This window comes from Trichosurus vulpecula, chromosome 6 (genome assembly GCF_011100635.1).
Source record: "Trichosurus vulpecula isolate mTriVul1 chromosome 6, mTriVul1.pri, whole genome shotgun sequence".
In the NCBI taxonomy this organism is placed as follows: domain Eukaryota; kingdom Metazoa; phylum Chordata; class Mammalia; order Diprotodontia; family Phalangeridae; genus Trichosurus; species Trichosurus vulpecula.
The window spans coordinates 93,225,183-93,241,515 of record NC_050578.1 but is presented as its reverse complement, the minus strand read 5'-3'; the positions used below and the strand labels follow the sequence as shown (position 1 = coordinate 93,241,515).

Below are 16,333 nucleotides of genomic sequence, written 5' to 3'. Positions count from 1 at the left end.
AAACTCCATTTTCCAATGAAGATGAGCAACTGTTCTACAACTTCTTGAGGCATTGGGCTTACCTGGAATCACTCAGCTATCATGTGTTAACTCCGGCCAGTTCTCTATCAACTAGTCCACACTGCTCACTATTTTTGAAATGACTATCAATAATGGCTTAATCTAATGGTATGTATTTCATGAGGTCATAGCTTAAGGGAGCTTAAAGGTCATCTGGTCCAACCCCTTCATTTTTAAATAAAGAAATGAGACCCAGAGGAATTAAACAATTTGCCCCATATCACACTGGTGGTAAACCCAGAGCTAGGATTTTAACACAGATACTCTGACTTCAAACTCTGAGTTCATTCTATACTGTATCGCACTGTATTAATTACAGTCAAAGGCTGTATAGTAAATATTGAAGTATAAACAAGGGTCATTTCCTACACTGGAAGTTCTTAAGTGAAAAGAATTTATGTACAATCCCAGGGTGCACAGAAGAGAATAGTGACCCTCTGTATTGGTAATTAAGGTGGGACTTTTTTTACTGTTTTTCTCCTTTAGAATGCTAAAGTAATCAAGTGCCTTTGATTAAGTCTTACTAGGTGCTAAGGTCCCAGGCTGATTTATACCTCAGGGTATAAAAACTCAAAAGTTAGCATTCTATCTGAGGCTCTCACTCACTGGAGGAGTGTTCATGCAGAGACTCTGGGCAGCCATTGTTAAGGGCTGCCCCACCCCCCAGCTTTGAAGAAACTCAGATGTTTTGTTTGGAGGCTCCCACTCACTGGAAGAGTGGCACATTACTCTGGGCAAGCCGTTGTAACTGCCTCCCAGATTTACTAACCCAGATGTTGGTTTATATTTAGTCTTTTTATAATGTATGTTTGTAATTTGTTTGTATTTGGTTTGAAGGTCAGGTTGCTGGCTTTTCCTCCGGAACTAAGTGAATGACATTTGCATGTTGGATTAAAGTGAGATTGTTAACCCCTTAAAGTTGCTTTCCTTAGTAAAGCAGATCAAAGAATCTGTGCTGGCAGCTCTTGTTGCTGGTCTTGTTGGGTCTTACACCTCAACAGTTGCTGCTAGCCAAATCATTGTTATACCCACACACACACACACACACACACACACACACACACACACACTCGCCCTAGTCCAAGCAGTCAGACAAAAAACTGAGTCATCTAGAAACTATTGTGAAAAGCCAAGGCTTTAACGTGTATAAATTTGGTATTTTTCCTGCTTTAGCCATAAAAAAGATGAATCCCAGCCACAAAACTTGCTTGTCAAAACTTAGGCTGGCCTGAGGTCTAAGAACAGTAAACACTGTGTTAACTTGTTCTGAGATGAAAAATTACGGAGGGAAGAGGGCATCTAAAATTTACCTTTGAAGAGATTTTTAGCTAAAGTGCCTTGTAGCATAATATTTAATGTGTTTATTCCATTTTGTTGCTAAAGACTCTAAAAGCTATTTTTAAGTTTTATATACGTTTATTCATGTTTATCTCATGGAATTTTAAAATAAACTTATTTTAAGGTTTACCAGTATTTTTAAAAGTATGCTGGATGCTTATAAATCATGTTAATACCCATCTTTATTCACTTATTTTATTTTTCACTGTTTTTATTACCGTTTTCTTCCTAGGTACCTGCAAAATAATAAAATTAGATCTGTATCTGTGCATGCTTTTAGGGGACTGCATAACCTTACTAAGCTGTAAGTACCAGTCTTGATGCCTTTAAATACAGGTCAGAAAGATGAGGTCTCACGACAGTACTAGGATAATGTGTCTCAGTTATCCTCTCTTGTCTATTCACACTATTCTAGTGCAAATGTTAGTGTTTCTAAATTAATTCAGTGAAAGGCAATAAATATTTATTAAGTGCCTGCTATTTACAAACCCTGTGGGCTGAGGATCCAAAGGTGAAAACCAAATGCAATGTCAATTTCAAGGAGTTTACAGTGTAACAGAAAGGATATGAAATTTATGAGGCAGAAGCTTGGGTGGGTATAGAGCTAGCCTGAAGCCAGGAAGCATCTCCAAGATTTTAGCAATCACAGGAGGTTGTTGGGGAGGTAAGCAAGGGATGTAAATATACAAGGGAAAAAAGATACAATCTCACCACCACCCCGTCCCACCCTTTATCCCCACTGTGTCATAGCTCAACCACCTCTGGAAAGTGTTCTTTAGTTACAGAGACTTTGTTCTCCTACCTCAATCCAATGCAATAATTTTTGACTACCTACTATGCACCAAATACTATTAGCTACCAGGGATTCGAAGAAAAAAAAAGTTTCTAGCTCAAGGAGCTTCTATTCTATTGGGTAAGAAGGGCTGGGGAATGACTAATAGATACAATGTTAAGTTTCTATATATTTGTTTACTTGTTTTCTCCCCTATTAAATTGTGAGCTTCTTGAGGCAGGGACAGTTCTTTGCCTCTTTTTTGTATCCCCAGCGCTTTACATAGTGTCTGGCACATACTAGGCACCCAATAAATGTTTTCTGACTGACGTTTAACTGTTAAAGAGTTTTGCTCTGTGTGCCTTGTTGTCTGAGATACAGAAGCAGTAAAAGGCATCTTCAAGAACCTTAGTCACTAGATAAATACGATCAGTTTCCATAAAACTCTTAAGGGTTAACTGCGTGTTCAGTGCTAGGAGAGTTCAGAGAAGGGAGCTAAAACAATCCTGGAGGAGGTAAGAGGCTCATTTTAAATGCCACCTCTTCTAAGAAGCTTTCTATGGCTTCCCCCATCTAAAAGTAACTTCTTCCTCATCTGATTTCGTATCACATTGCATTATCCTTATGGAGAATGTTCTAACGTGTTCTAAGTTGCTTTTACTTAGCTATGTTCCTATCTCATCACCCCCACTTATTTGTTTATCTCTGGATCACTCCAGCACTTACCATAGTGACTTACACATAGTCTGTATGAAATAAATGTTGGATGTTTGAAAGACTAAGCACTCTGATCAATGCTACCTACATCTTGACAAGGAGGTGACAGGCTTGCCATGCAAATATATAGATAAATATAGATATGATGGAGACAATGCAGGAATTTGTTTCAACTATACATATTTTTATAAAGGTTTTCTTTTTCTCTTTTTCCAATAGGGAAGCAAGTAGAAGGGACTGGAAAATAGATTTTTTTTCTTCATTTAAAAGCATAAAAGTGATTTTAAAAATAAATGTTAGATGAGAGGGATGTGGATGGAAGCTAGATAGAGAATAGGGTCTTGTGGTAATGCCAGTGCTTCTTGGTTAGTAGGACTCCCCTGAAGATTACCATATTATTTGCATATAGAAGAGCCCTAGGAAACACTGGGGAAAGGGATGTTACTTCTGAATCCTATCATCTACCTGGAATTCAAGGGTGGGAATAAAGCCATTTCTCCCCTAGTTTTAGGGAGAGGAAAAAATAGGTCACATTGGTAATGGTGATCATCCCCACTATCCACAAAGACACACCCCTGGTAGAGGGAGGGCATTCTAGGTAGTAGATAAGTATACTATGAACTGTATATGTCCTAGAAATTCAGAAAAAAAGAGACATCCATTTGGACTGAATACTTAGGGAAAACATCATAGGATCTTGAACAGTGCCTTGAGGAATGGCTAGGATTTAAATGGGCATCAGGGAACCCATTCTAGATAGGTAGCTTGGCATATATCAACAATTTACAATCCAAAGAAAATGGAGAGAGTTGCAAGGTTATTACTGTAGGGGGTCAGTGAAACTATCTGACCACAAAAAAATTTTTTTATCTTCAATACCAACAAAATAAGCAGAATGGTTCAATATAATAAGTATTCTGTAGACTAAATAAATGTGTTAAGCACGTATAACAATTTTTTAAATGTGTAATGATTCATATATATACAACAAGGTGTAATGATTAACAAAATATTCATTTTAAAACATTATTAAATTTATGGTAAATTTTTGTCAGCATTTATTTCCTCAATCAGTGGATACAAAAAAAAAGAATCCCTGTTATTGAAAGAGTTGGGGGTTAAGAACCCCTGTTACAGAGAGAAAAGAAGAAGAAAAATAATACTCTGTAGCAAAAGATTGAACTTTAAGGAATGACTATAGTGAGGGGGCAAATGAAGGAAGAAAAGGAAACAAAGGAACACCAAGGAAGACAGTAACCCTTTATAAATGCCCATTTTTATTGTGCTTTGGAGGTTACTTTCTTCACAAAACCCTGGGAGGCAGATAGCACCACTGTTATCCCCATTTTACAAATGAAAAAAGGAGAAAGTTAAGGAGAATTTATTAAGCCCCTGTCATGTGCCAATTGATGGAGCCATAGAGAGGTCAAGTGCCTTCCTTCCAGTCATACTAACTAGTAAAAATAACAGAGCTCTATTTTGAACCCAGGTTTTTTCCTCCAAACACAGTGCTACTGGTGGTATCATGGCTCCCCAAAATTGATCGTAGTTGTCATTGGTAAAATGAGAATATATGTATACACCTTTGCTACTCTTCTTAAAAATTAATGTCTATAGAATAGCTAACCTCCAAATGAGAAATGAAAAATTAGGCTTTTTTCTTCGCAACAGCAAAACTGCACATATTTTAATATCTCTATATCAATTTAATTTTTCCCCCACATTTGTTTGACAAATAGAATAAAATCTAAAGCATGTTTCCATTATCTTTTTTTCAGGTATCTGAGCCACAACAAGATAACTGTTTTGAAGCCTGGTGTATTTGAAGATCTCCACAGATTGGAATGGCTGTATGTTTTCTTTGTAGGCAAAAACATTCATCTTTACATCATGTAATATATTAATGAAAACAAAATTTTCTTCTACTTGGCAGGATAATTGAAGATAACCAACTCAATAGGATTTCTCCATTAACATTTTATGGACTTAATTCTCTTATCCTCTTGTAAGTACAATTTAATAATGATGAACAATTTTTTACTAGTTTAAGCTTAATAGGGATAAACTGGATTAGCAGGAGATTCTAAAGGTTCTTCCCCCATTGATATCAATTCATTAATCATAGAAAATGAGGCTATCAGTCCAATTTTAAAGATTGCAAAACATTTTAAAAATCTCTATTCCTCAACCTTTTCCATGGCAAATGCTTTCTGAATGTAGAAGTGAAAAGAACATCTTTGGAGTATAAGAACTTTTAAAGCTGGATACAGCCTCACTACATATATTGTAATTTGTCTTTAACAAGCCAAGACTGTAGTCAGGTTTGTCTTAATTATTAGAAAAACTCAACTTTTTCCTTAACTAGTCAAAGTTAAAACAAATCACGTTTTAAATTAGAAACTCAAAAGGTTTGTATTCTCATGCATCACAAATAATAGCGGTTTAAATTTAGTCACTGATAAGCATTTGGTTACCCCAAGAAGACATTAAACGGGTAGTGTCAGGAACCTACAACCTCTGATTATTGGACTTCCTTATCTCCGTTAGAGGAGTGCTTGGGAGAACAGTGGATGCTGTTGTCAAGGATGCAGCATTCACTGACCTCGTGTCACAAAGGGATCACCAACCATATACTTCACTGTTCTCTGTATCCAAGAGCTCAATCAAATCCCAACACAGCCAGCCACATGAGATTTCTCTAAAGATATATACAATAAACATAGCAGAATGCAAAGAAAGCCATTCAGAAATAACAGAACCCTAAAAGCACGTTCATTGTACTGTTACCAACACATCTTGCTTGGTTCACGCTAGTTTTCCTTCCTTCCAAAAAAATAGCTCTGCCATAGCAGTAGAATGGGCCCAGCTCAAAAACACAAGCCCAAGGGTTCCTGTTCTCCCTACTCTAAACTACTGTCTGTAAGCAGTCTCAGAGTGGGAGAGAGGCCCGTTGGTCAGGGCTGCCACCTGTAACTGCTTGGCTCATTTACTGTGGCTTTCTCTGGGTGGCAGGGAAATGTCAGTGTTTTATTGGATTCTACCAGCTTTACCAAAGGATACAATAATGCCAGCTTGGATCTGAGAAAAGACCCCTGGAATCCTCTGACTTCTTTCATTGTAAATACGTCAAAAAGCATTTCTTTTCTCTTTCCAGGGCACTGATGAATAATTCTCTTGTCCATTTACCTGATAAGCCACTTTGCCAGCATATGCCTAGACTACACTGGCTGTAAGTTTCTCCTTTTGTTTTGAAAACAGCATGGCTATTATTTTCTTAACTTAATTCTGCTTGATTCATCAGATTTCTTGGCAAAGCATGAGGTAAGTTCTACTTTAGGTGTCAAATTCAATAAGAGGGCATAGTGTGTCTTCTCTGATGTCTGTCTCTGTGTCACTATTCTTAATAAAGAATGAGATAATGTCCTGTTTGCACAACCTAAGCTAGGTGGGGTAAACTGGGCTGAGCAGAACCTTCCTCAAGTGGCAAATAGTCTACCTCTTCAATTTCCATTTCTTGTACATTCCAACCACCCTAAAAACCTCCAAATTCCCAAAATGCCCACCCAGCGAAGCAAAGAAGGAAGGGTGAAGGGTGAAACCATAAAACTTCTCTCCTTACCCACTAGCTTCAAAACATTTCCCAGAATTATAGAAGCTGTGAATAGAAAAGGATTTCCAGGGATCAACAGGGCCATCTCCAGTATAATACTTGAAGAACTTTAATAAGTGTAAGCCTACTACTAATACGGCAACCTTTCTACTTTTGGATAGCTCTAATTGTTAGGGAATTATTCCTTGTCTAGAACACAATTCTGCCTCCTTGAAACTTCCAAACACTGGTGCAAATTCTGTCCTCTGGGGCTAATAATAATAAGTGATATTAATATAGCCTTTAAAGTTAACAAAGCACTTTACATACTTACCTCATTAGATCCTTACTATATCATTAGATCCTTACAATGACAATCCAAGATAGGTGTCACAGGTGTTACTATCTCCATTGTGCAGATCAGGAAACTGTGGATCAGAGAGGATGTGTGGGTTTCGAATAAGGCACATAAAGTCCAGGGGCAAATAGCACAGTACATGAGGTTGATTGGACTCCATCACCTATCAACTAGTTCCTCCCAGGTCTAAATCTAGAATCCTATGACTTCCTCAGGATAATAAGGCAGGATTTGAACTCAGTTCTCTCCAAACTTCAGACCAGCCCTTTTTTCACTATGACACATTGCCTCTTTGATCAGAACAAGTCAAATCTACCTTGTACATAACACTGCTTTCAAACATCTGAGGATACCTCTACCTCCTGTCCCCAAACCTACTCTTTTCCAAGCTAACTATTCTCAGTCCCCTTCAACTATTCCTCATATGGTATGATCAATGCTATCGTCATCTGGATATGCTTCAACCTCTTGATATCTCTCCTAAGATTTGGTGAACACAACACTTCAGATGTCATCTGACCAGGACAGAGTATAGCAAAATGCTCACTCCCTACTTCTTAACACTATGCCTCTCTTAAAGTAAGTTAAGTTGGTTTTAGCTCTTTCTGGCTGTGGTTAATTCCCAATCCTGGCATTGTCAGAGCATGCTGAGGTCCACTGACAGGCCTAGATAGTTTTCACCCTTACTGTTGTTTAACCATACTTTATCCATCCTGGATTTGACATCATAGACTCAGAATTGTAAGAGACCTTTTAATGAGTCTAGTCCAACACTTTCATTTTACATAAAAGGAAATGGAGATTCAGAGAGGAGACTGGCCCAAGCCTAAACAGATACCAAGTAGAAGACCCGGGTTTAAACTCGGGTCCTCTAAATCCAAATCATAAGCTCTTTCTCCTGTACCAACTCATACAGTTGATTTTTTGAACCCAGGAATTCGTACTTAATCTTATTAGATTTGGTCTCCAGCCTAGCCTGCTGGAATCTATTCTGGATTTCAACCCCATTGTCAAACAATGGACTCCATTGTCAAACGATCCATCACAGCTTCATGTCATCTCTAAATTTGATAAAAAAGCCACTTATAACTTCATCCCTATTATTAATGTTAATCAGTACAGTACCAAAGACTGAATTCTGAGGCATCTAATTCACTAGAAAATGTGGTCCAAACTGATGTCGACATAGTAAAGTGTCTGGTCATTTAACAATGAGTCAAGCAATACACATTTAATAAGTGTCTCTTACGGTGTCTACTAGACACAGTGCTAGGGGATACAAAGACATAAATGAAATAGTCCCTGCCTTCAAGAAGCTTATATTCAACTGGAGAAGATATATGCAAATATAAGTAACTACAAAATATAACCAAACCAAATACAAAGTAATGAGAGGAAGCACTAGCAGCTATGGTGATCAAGAAAGGCTTCACATAGGAAGTAAGCTTTGGAATGATTTAAGCTGAGCTTGAAAGAAGCTAGGGATTCTAAGAATTGTTTCCTAAAAGCAATAGGGAGCTACTAGGACTTTTTGAGTGAGTACAATGAAACTTGTTCATTAGGAATATTACCTTAGCAATTATATAAAGGATGAATTGGAGAAGGGAGACAATTGGGAAAGGGAAACAAATTATAGTTACTGAAATGTTCCAGGCCAGAGATGCTGAGGGCCTAAACTAGGGTGGTGGCCATGTGAATCGCTAACTAATTTATGTACTTATGGAATAAGACAGGCACACCTGGTTCTTTGGGTACTTACCAGTAAAGACCACAATGGCATCAAGAAGTGAGGTTGCAATCACACATAAGGCACACAAAGTCCAGGGACAAATAGCACAGAAAGTACAGAGACAAATGGTGCAAGAGATAATAAATACAGAGGCAGATGGCATGGGGACTGGGATGGGATGGGAAAGTGGCAAAACAGCATGGGGAAGAGAATGGGAAGTGGGAAAGTCTCAGAAAGTCACTCCCACAAGGATAGATTAGAGTTGGGAGCACTCAGCAGCATGGTCCCAAATGAAGGTATTAGAATGCTCAGAGGGGCAAAAGTTTGAGGTCTCATTTTTATAGGGTTTTGTCTGTGTGACCTTAAGGTTAGTTCGCCAAAATATCCAAATCATCTCAAAATTGTCAAAAAACTTTAAAGTTAACATATCCATGTCATCTCAAAGTTAACAACAACAATGGATGTTCTGCTGGTCTTACAGCAGATGTCTGGAACCTATCTGATACTTACATATCATAGCACTAAAAGGCTCTGTCAGCAAGGCCTACATGGCTTCCCCTGATATGGCACATATTCTCAGGATGTGAATTTTGGTTAATATATGGCACAGTTTGCAAATTATGCTCCTTTGATCCTTGGGATGGTGTGTTCTATGACTTCTAGGCTCCTCTTTGCAATCTTACTTCCTGTTATTGTTATAAACTTACAAGTATACTTCAGATATATTGCAGGTTTGGTTCCAGACCACTGCAATAAAGCAATTGTCACAGTAAAGTGAGTCACATGGATTTTTTTTGTTTCCCTATAAAAGTTTATTTTTACACTATATTGTAGTCTATTAAATGGGTGATGGTAGTCTGTCTTTTAAAAATGTACATACCTCAATTTAAAAAATACTTTATTGCTAAAAAATACCAACCACTATCTGAGCCTTCAGCAAGTCATAACATTTTTTTTTGGTTTGATGGAAGGTCTTGCCTCAGTGTTGATGGCTGCTGACTGATCAGGGTGGTGGTTGCTGAAGACTGGGGTGGCTATGACAGTTTCTTAAGACAATAATGAGGTTTGCCCCCTTGATTGACTCCTTTATAAAAGATTTTTCTGTAGCAGGTGATGCTGTTTGATAGCATTTTACCCACAGTAGAACTTCTTTCAAAATTGGACTCAATCCTCTCAAACTCTCAAACTGGTTTATCAAATAAGTTTATGTGATATGTTTGTGTTTATATATTTTATGCGATATTCTTCAATATTATTGTGTCTCAGGGAATAGAGAGGCCCAAGGAGAGAGAGGAAAATAGGGAACATATGGTTGGTAGAGCAGTCAGAACACACGTTTTTCAGTATGGTTCACGTCACCCCAAAACAATCACAATAGTAACATCAAAGATCACTGATCATAGACCACCATAACAGATATAATAATAATGGAAAAGTTTGAAATATTGAGAGAATTACCAAAATGTGCCACAGATACACAATGTGAGCACATGCTGTTAAAGAAGCCTATTCACTGAATGGGCCTGAGCCTAAAAGGGCCAGGGTCCCCCATTGCATCCTAGGTCATCTCCAGTCATCCTGATGAATATCAGGTCACTGGATCCAGATAGCTCTGGAGGAGAAAGTGAGGCTGGTGACCTTGCACTGCCCTCCATCACTCAAATCAAAGTCAACTGCAAGTCATGTCATCATTTCCCTGATGTCATGCTCTTCTTCAAAAACGAAGGACAAACACAACAACCAACAAACACATGCTGTTAGAACAATGGCACCAAGAGACTTGCTCAACTTGTACAAAACTACAATATCTTCAAAGTATAATGAATCACAGCACAATAAAACAAGGTATGCCTGTACTATACGAAAAAGGGAGAGGAAAGGTCAAGGAGACCAGAACAAGATACAGTTTAACACACCATGTTAAAAAAAAAAAGATAAACGTAAATGATGTTGTAGAGGTAGAATCAACAAGATCTGGCAATTAATTGGATGTGACTAGTGAGAGAAAGTAAAAATGATTCAAAGGTTGAAGATGAAAGACTGAAAGGACTCTACAGAAAATGGGATATTAGGAAGAGGCAGCATGGACTGGGAGGAAGGATGATGAGTTCTATATTAGATATATTGATTTCGATATACTTACTATGACCTCCAGCTTGAAATATCCAAGAAGAAATTGGTGACATGGGACTGGAACTCAGGAGGAGATTAGGGTTGGAAAAGAGATCAGCAAATAATCTACATAGGGATAATAACTGAACCCAAAGAAGCTGATGAGATCACCAAAAGAATGAATATAAAGAAGAGGGTTCAAGACAGAGCCTTAATGAATAACCACAGTTATTAGCTTAACCAATTACAAAGCCAACTAATTGTATTTTTACTTCACCCACATTTCCTTATCTTGTACATGATGACAACATAAATTGTAAAAAGTATCCTGCTGAAATCCAGGTAATTCACCATAAAATGTTTTATTTCTAAGTTCTTGAGGCTAAGAAAATGGTTGTATACATAATAGAAATCCTGAATGTTAGAACTGAAAGAAATTTTAACGATTATCTACTCCAAAGATGTCAAACTCAAATAGAAATAGAAGGTACTAAATTATATGTAAGGATCCCTGCAGGCTGCATATTAACTTAGAAAACATATATTTACAGATTTCTTTTTTTTTCATTAATACATAAACATTAAAATCTGGTAAGAACTACCTTTTAATCTGAATCTGGCCACACTTTAGAGAGTTGTGGGCCACACGATCTGGACCTTTGATCTGGTCCAACTCCCTCATTTTATAGATGAAGAAAGTGAGGCCCAGATGGAGTTTGTTTTAAAGGGATTCTCTTGCAGTACTACTACAGTAAAAGGAGCAGCACTTTGAGGTTTTGCAAAGCACTTTACATATATCATCCCACTTGCTCATGACAACCCTGAGGTAGGGGCCATGGTTATCCTTGCTTTCCTTAATCATACAATGGGGGAAGGAGGAGGACAAGTAGTTGTCCTTTGAGCTAAGTTATGATCCTTTGACTCGCCCAGGGTCATACAGTTAGGATCTAAGATAAGACTTGAACCTGCTTTTAATACATCATGCTACCTCGGCTATCGGAAAAACAAAACCAGTCAGTAATTTTAAAAGTAGAGAGGGGCAGCTAGGTGGTGCAGTGAGTAGAGCACGGGCCCTGGAGTCAGTCAGGAGGACCTGAGTTCAAATCCAACCTCAGACACCTGACACTTGACACACTTATAGCTGTGCAACCTTGTGCAAGTCTCTTAACCCTGTTTGCCTCCAGTTCCTTATTTTCAAATGAGCCAGAGAAGAAAGTAGCAAACCACTGCAGTATCTTTGCCAAAAAAGCCCAAATGAATCCTGAAGAGTAGAATCCCAATGAACAATAAATACTTTTAAAAGAACTGAAACTAAATAGAGAGCAGTATCATTTACAATACTTTGTTTTTTTAAAATGGATAGACGATAGATGGAGACAGATGATACAGACAGAAGATATAGAAGAGAGATACAGAAGATACAGTATAGACAGATAGATAATAAAGATATAGTACATAGAAGATAACTGAGATAAGAAAGAACTTCCAAAAAAGGGGAATTAGGGGAAAATAAGGAAACAGTCCCAGGTTTGAACTATATTGGAGATTCTCAACCAGAGCCCTACAATTTTTTTCCATATTTTGCTAAGTGTATTTCAATATAATCGGCTCCCCTTTATAATCCCTATGTACTCTATTTTATGCATTTCCAAACATTCTTCTGAGGTCCAGGCAGCCAGAGGGATGCATAACACAAAAACACTATGGAACCCCGGTCTTCAGTTATCTGTAAGAGGGTTTCTTGCTCCATTATTTTATAGGCTAAGAAGAGCCAGGTGGAAGAAAACCGGATTCTTCCCTTCTAAGCCTCGGCCGCGCTTTCTAGTGAAACACGTGGGCAGGGCAGGCATTGTTCCAGCGGCGCCTTTCCGACCCCGGCCCTGCCCCCCGGGAGCTCAACGTGGGCAAGGGAGGGGCAGGGGAGGAGCACGGGAGGAGTAGGGCGGGGTGGAGAATGCGGGGGACTGTGGGGGTGAGAGAGAGGGAGTGACCCCTCCTCCGCAGGTTCTGACGTCACAAAGGCCAGAGCAGACCAGGTGCTGCCTGGCCGTCCTCCGTTCAGCTCGGCTCCCGGCACAAGCACAGCCAGAGGTGAAGCCCCGCCCTCCTGTGGTTCCATCCCAGGACGAAGCTGCAGGCTCCGCCTCTCAAGCCCCTGACGGGGCGGTGCTGGGGTCAGGAGAGGAATCTGGCCGTCCTGACCCCTGGCCTCGGGCGCCCTACGACCCTGGGATTGGGAGCTCTCTTCCCGCTGCCCCCGGGATGGCGACAGCCCCGGAGGCCCCCCTCGAGCTCTCCGACTGCCTCTGTCCCATCTGCACGGAGATCCTGGTGGAGCCCGTGAGCCTCCCGTGCGGCCACACGCTGTGCCACTCGTGCTTCCAGCAGACCGTTCAGAAGGCAAGTCTGTACTGCCCCTTCTGCCGCCGCCGGCTGTCTTCGTGGGCCCGCGCCCAGGCCCGCCAGAAAACGCTGATCAATCACAAGTTATGGCGAAGGATCGAAAAGCTGTACCTCCGTAAGGGTGGACTCGCGGGCAGAGGCGGGAGGATCAAGCGCCAGGAGCTGGATGCAGATCTCCCGCCGCGCAGGCTCAGTGCGCCCGGGGAGCTGAGGCGCGAGTATGAGGAGGAGCTGAGCAAGGTGGAAGCAGAGAGGCGGGCATTCTCAGAAGAAGAGGCTCGCGTCAGTGCTGAGTACATACACCAGCTGCTGGCTGAGGAGGAGGAAGAGGAGCACAGGAGGGAGGAGGAAGAGGTGGGCAGTCAAAGGCCCGGACAAGAGGAAGAAGGGAAGCTGAGACTGGAGCTAGAGCAAAAAGAGAATCTGGAGAAATTAAAGGATCAGAGGTCAAAGCAAGAAGAGACTCAAACTAGGGAGAAGGGGAAGAGGCCAAGGTATGAGGAAGACTGGAGACAAAGCAGGGAGGACAGAGAGAGCCCGAGGCAGGCGGAGGAAGAGAGACAAAAAGAGAGAGAGGCCCAGCTGAAAATAGATAAAGAGCTGGCCCAAGAAATAAGCATCAGTTTTAAAACACTGAAATGTGTCTTGACTTCCCTTTTCGTTGCCAATTCATCTTACTCTGCCCCTTGCAGATCACCAAAGAAAACAGAGAGCAAACCGAACAATGCTAGAGACATTCACAAGTGCATGACACCCAGGTCCCCACTTACCTCCCCGGCACTACAGAATGAACTTGGAGCCACAGGAGACAAGAGATGCTGCAAGTGTAAGGAGGTCAGCATTGGTAAAGGGAAGAGCACCAGGTGGCAAGGGGAAAGAAAAGATTTGCCAACTTTATCTACGCAAGCCTTCTGTGAAATTGAAAACATTGGTGCAAGGGCTTCTCTGGAAGATGGGGTGAAAACTTGTATTAGGGGAGAAAGTAAGCCAGGAACAAGCTGTGAGGATAAAATTATAAGCCGCTGTATTGTTGAAAATCACCAACTACCCAAAACCAAATTTTTCTGCTCTTGGGCAGCTGTAGCTAAGCCTTCAGGCAAATCAGAGAATGAATGCACAGGAGAGATGACAAATGAAAGCACTAGTCTGTTGGTGAATAAAGAAATTCTGGGAAGAAAAAGTCTGCAATCTCTGTCTGAATCTCTCAGCGATTCTGGCTTCTCTTCGAAGAAAAGGAATATATGCGCAGAACCCACCCCAGAGAAAGATCAAAGAAAAAGTACCTTTACTCAGAAACTGATAGATTTAGAGCACTTATTTTTTGAAAGGCATAAACAAGAGGAAGAGGATAGATTATTGGCATTACAGCTTCAGGGAGAAATGAATAGAGAACAGAAGCTGAATCGGAAAAAGAGGACCCGAGATGAATACCTCCTGCGTCCTAGAGTAACCTTAAATTCAGATAAAAGAAGGATGGTATGCAGCAAAAGTCTAAAGAAGAAAAAACTGAAGCGACATTTTCAGAGCCTCTAAGGGGTTCAAAGTATGAATAGTGGCCATCTTTTAAAATCTAGCTGAAACTTTCAGCTAATGATAAAGGAGAAAAGGTAACAAACTAACCAAAATGCCCCTTCTCTATTGCCTAATTACTTTACACACACCCCCCAAAAAAAACCTTCAAATCTTGCAATGACCTGCAAAATAAGGAATATGGGAAAGGAATAAGGAGTAAAACTTGATTACAGTGCTCTCCTATTCCATAATATCCTTGTAGATACGTTTTGGTTTTGTGTTTTGGTGCATTTTGTCCACTGAAGGTGCCTGTTTTCAGTAGTTGCTTAATTGGGAGGCTATCTTATTAGAGGAAAGCTCCTCAGGTGCCATTACAAATGTTTATCTTCAGATTGAAATCTCCAAGTTTACAATAAAGTTAATTTTTTACATTAGCAGTTACCAGGGTACACTGAGGTGAAAGATCCTACTAGTTGGTAAATACACTAGGCCAGATCCAAGATGTCCTCAAATGTTCTAAATACCATAATCCTTTCTCAAACAAAGGAAAAAGCACCCTTCCCTTTGCATTACTATCCACTTTTTTGTCCTGTTGAATTGGAATTTAAATAAAAGGAGAAACTGTTCTAAAGAATTTAAAGAATGAAGATGAGATTTAATCTTCTCTGAAAGAAAGGTGAATTCAATCTCCTTGCTACTTCTCAGAATGTTTACTTCAATGGTTTATCAGTAAATTTAGTTCATCTTAATTAGATTTTAGTCATAGTAAAACCTTTAGGGAATGGATCAGAATCTTTGAGAGAGGGAGGAATCTAGAAAAAGTTGAGAGGAAAGGAGCTTCATTCCTGAAGCAAAAGGACAAAAAAAAAGTGACTATATAATTAAACTGAGGAGCAGGGGAGGAAAGGTGAGATTGAGCAGTCTTTACAAATGGAAATAGGATAAAAAAAGGTAGTGTCTTTGGCAAGACAGCCTCTTCTGTATTGGTTTCCTTTAGGGGACACTGCCCTCACTTGGGCCTCTGACAGTTTTAAATCTTAGTACCAGGCAACAAATTGATAATTAGCCAATTATGTTGATTTTGGGAAATTGGCTTTTAAAATTTCAATTCCAGAAAGTGAAACTTTATATAAGAAGGAAATAATTTTTTAAAAGAAAAAAAAAGTGAGCAATATAAGAAAGAAAACAAAAACAATCCTGTGTCATAAGTGATAATGATTATATTTCATGTTTTCAGCTTTACAAAGTAAGTTCCTCCTGATAATCCTATAGAGTAGGAATTCAAATATTACTTTTCATCACCCATATTAGAGATGATGAAGCAGAGGCTCGAAAGGTTTAAATGAACTTGCCTATGGTCACACAGGGAATAAATGGTATTCAGACCCATATTTTTTGATTACATATCCAGACCTCTTTCTACTATATCAGGCTATCTTTGTAAGAAAACACAAACGAATTTTTCCTTGATCAAAATCAGAGACTTCTTTTCCAGGCTTGATTTGACATAGGTCCGTTCTACCATGATAGACCCTGTTGAATATAGGTGACTTTCACATATGCTAATGTTGCAAAGGAGATTAAATATGATATCTTCTCTACATTAGAGATGGATATATTACGTGACAATTTTTATATCTTCATTGCATTGGTTACTACTGATTATATGTGATCAGCATAGCAGTAACAAAACTGATAACAAAGCTAAACTGTTCTAGTTAGAAGACTTTCTACTGATGTTTA

At 39.5% G+C, this 16,333-nt stretch overlaps 2 protein-coding genes across 2 annotated transcripts in view; both read left to right on the top strand.

Moving 5' to 3' along the window:
* The window catches only part of RXFP1 (relaxin family peptide receptor 1), a 132,682-nt gene that overhangs the window by 74,884 nt on the left and 41,465 nt on the right, over window positions 1-16,333 (top strand). Inside the window, exons 5-8 of the mRNA XM_036763586.1 lie at window positions 1,631-1,702; window positions 4,666-4,737; window positions 4,821-4,892; window positions 6,042-6,116. Coding sequence (XP_036619481.1) covers window positions 1,631-1,702; window positions 4,666-4,737; window positions 4,821-4,892; window positions 6,042-6,116 — 291 coding nt within the window. The remainder of the gene's footprint in view (window positions 1-1,630; window positions 1,703-4,665; window positions 4,738-4,820; window positions 4,893-6,041; window positions 6,117-16,333) is intronic.
* LOC118853481 (E3 ubiquitin-protein ligase RNF168-like) lies at window positions 12,638-15,213 on the top strand. The gene has a single exon (XM_036763587.1). It carries the CDS (start codon window positions 12,938-12,940, stop codon window positions 14,609-14,611), a length of 1,674 nt encoding a protein of 557 aa, XP_036619482.1. The 5' UTR covers window positions 12,638-12,937; the 3' UTR covers window positions 14,612-15,213.

Bases quoted from the DNA above. Each gene is read 5' to 3' on its own strand.
- LOC118853481 (XM_036763587.1), top strand. From the start codon at position 12,938: ATGGCGACAGCCCCGGAGGCCCCCCTCGAGCTCTCCGACTGCCTCTGT.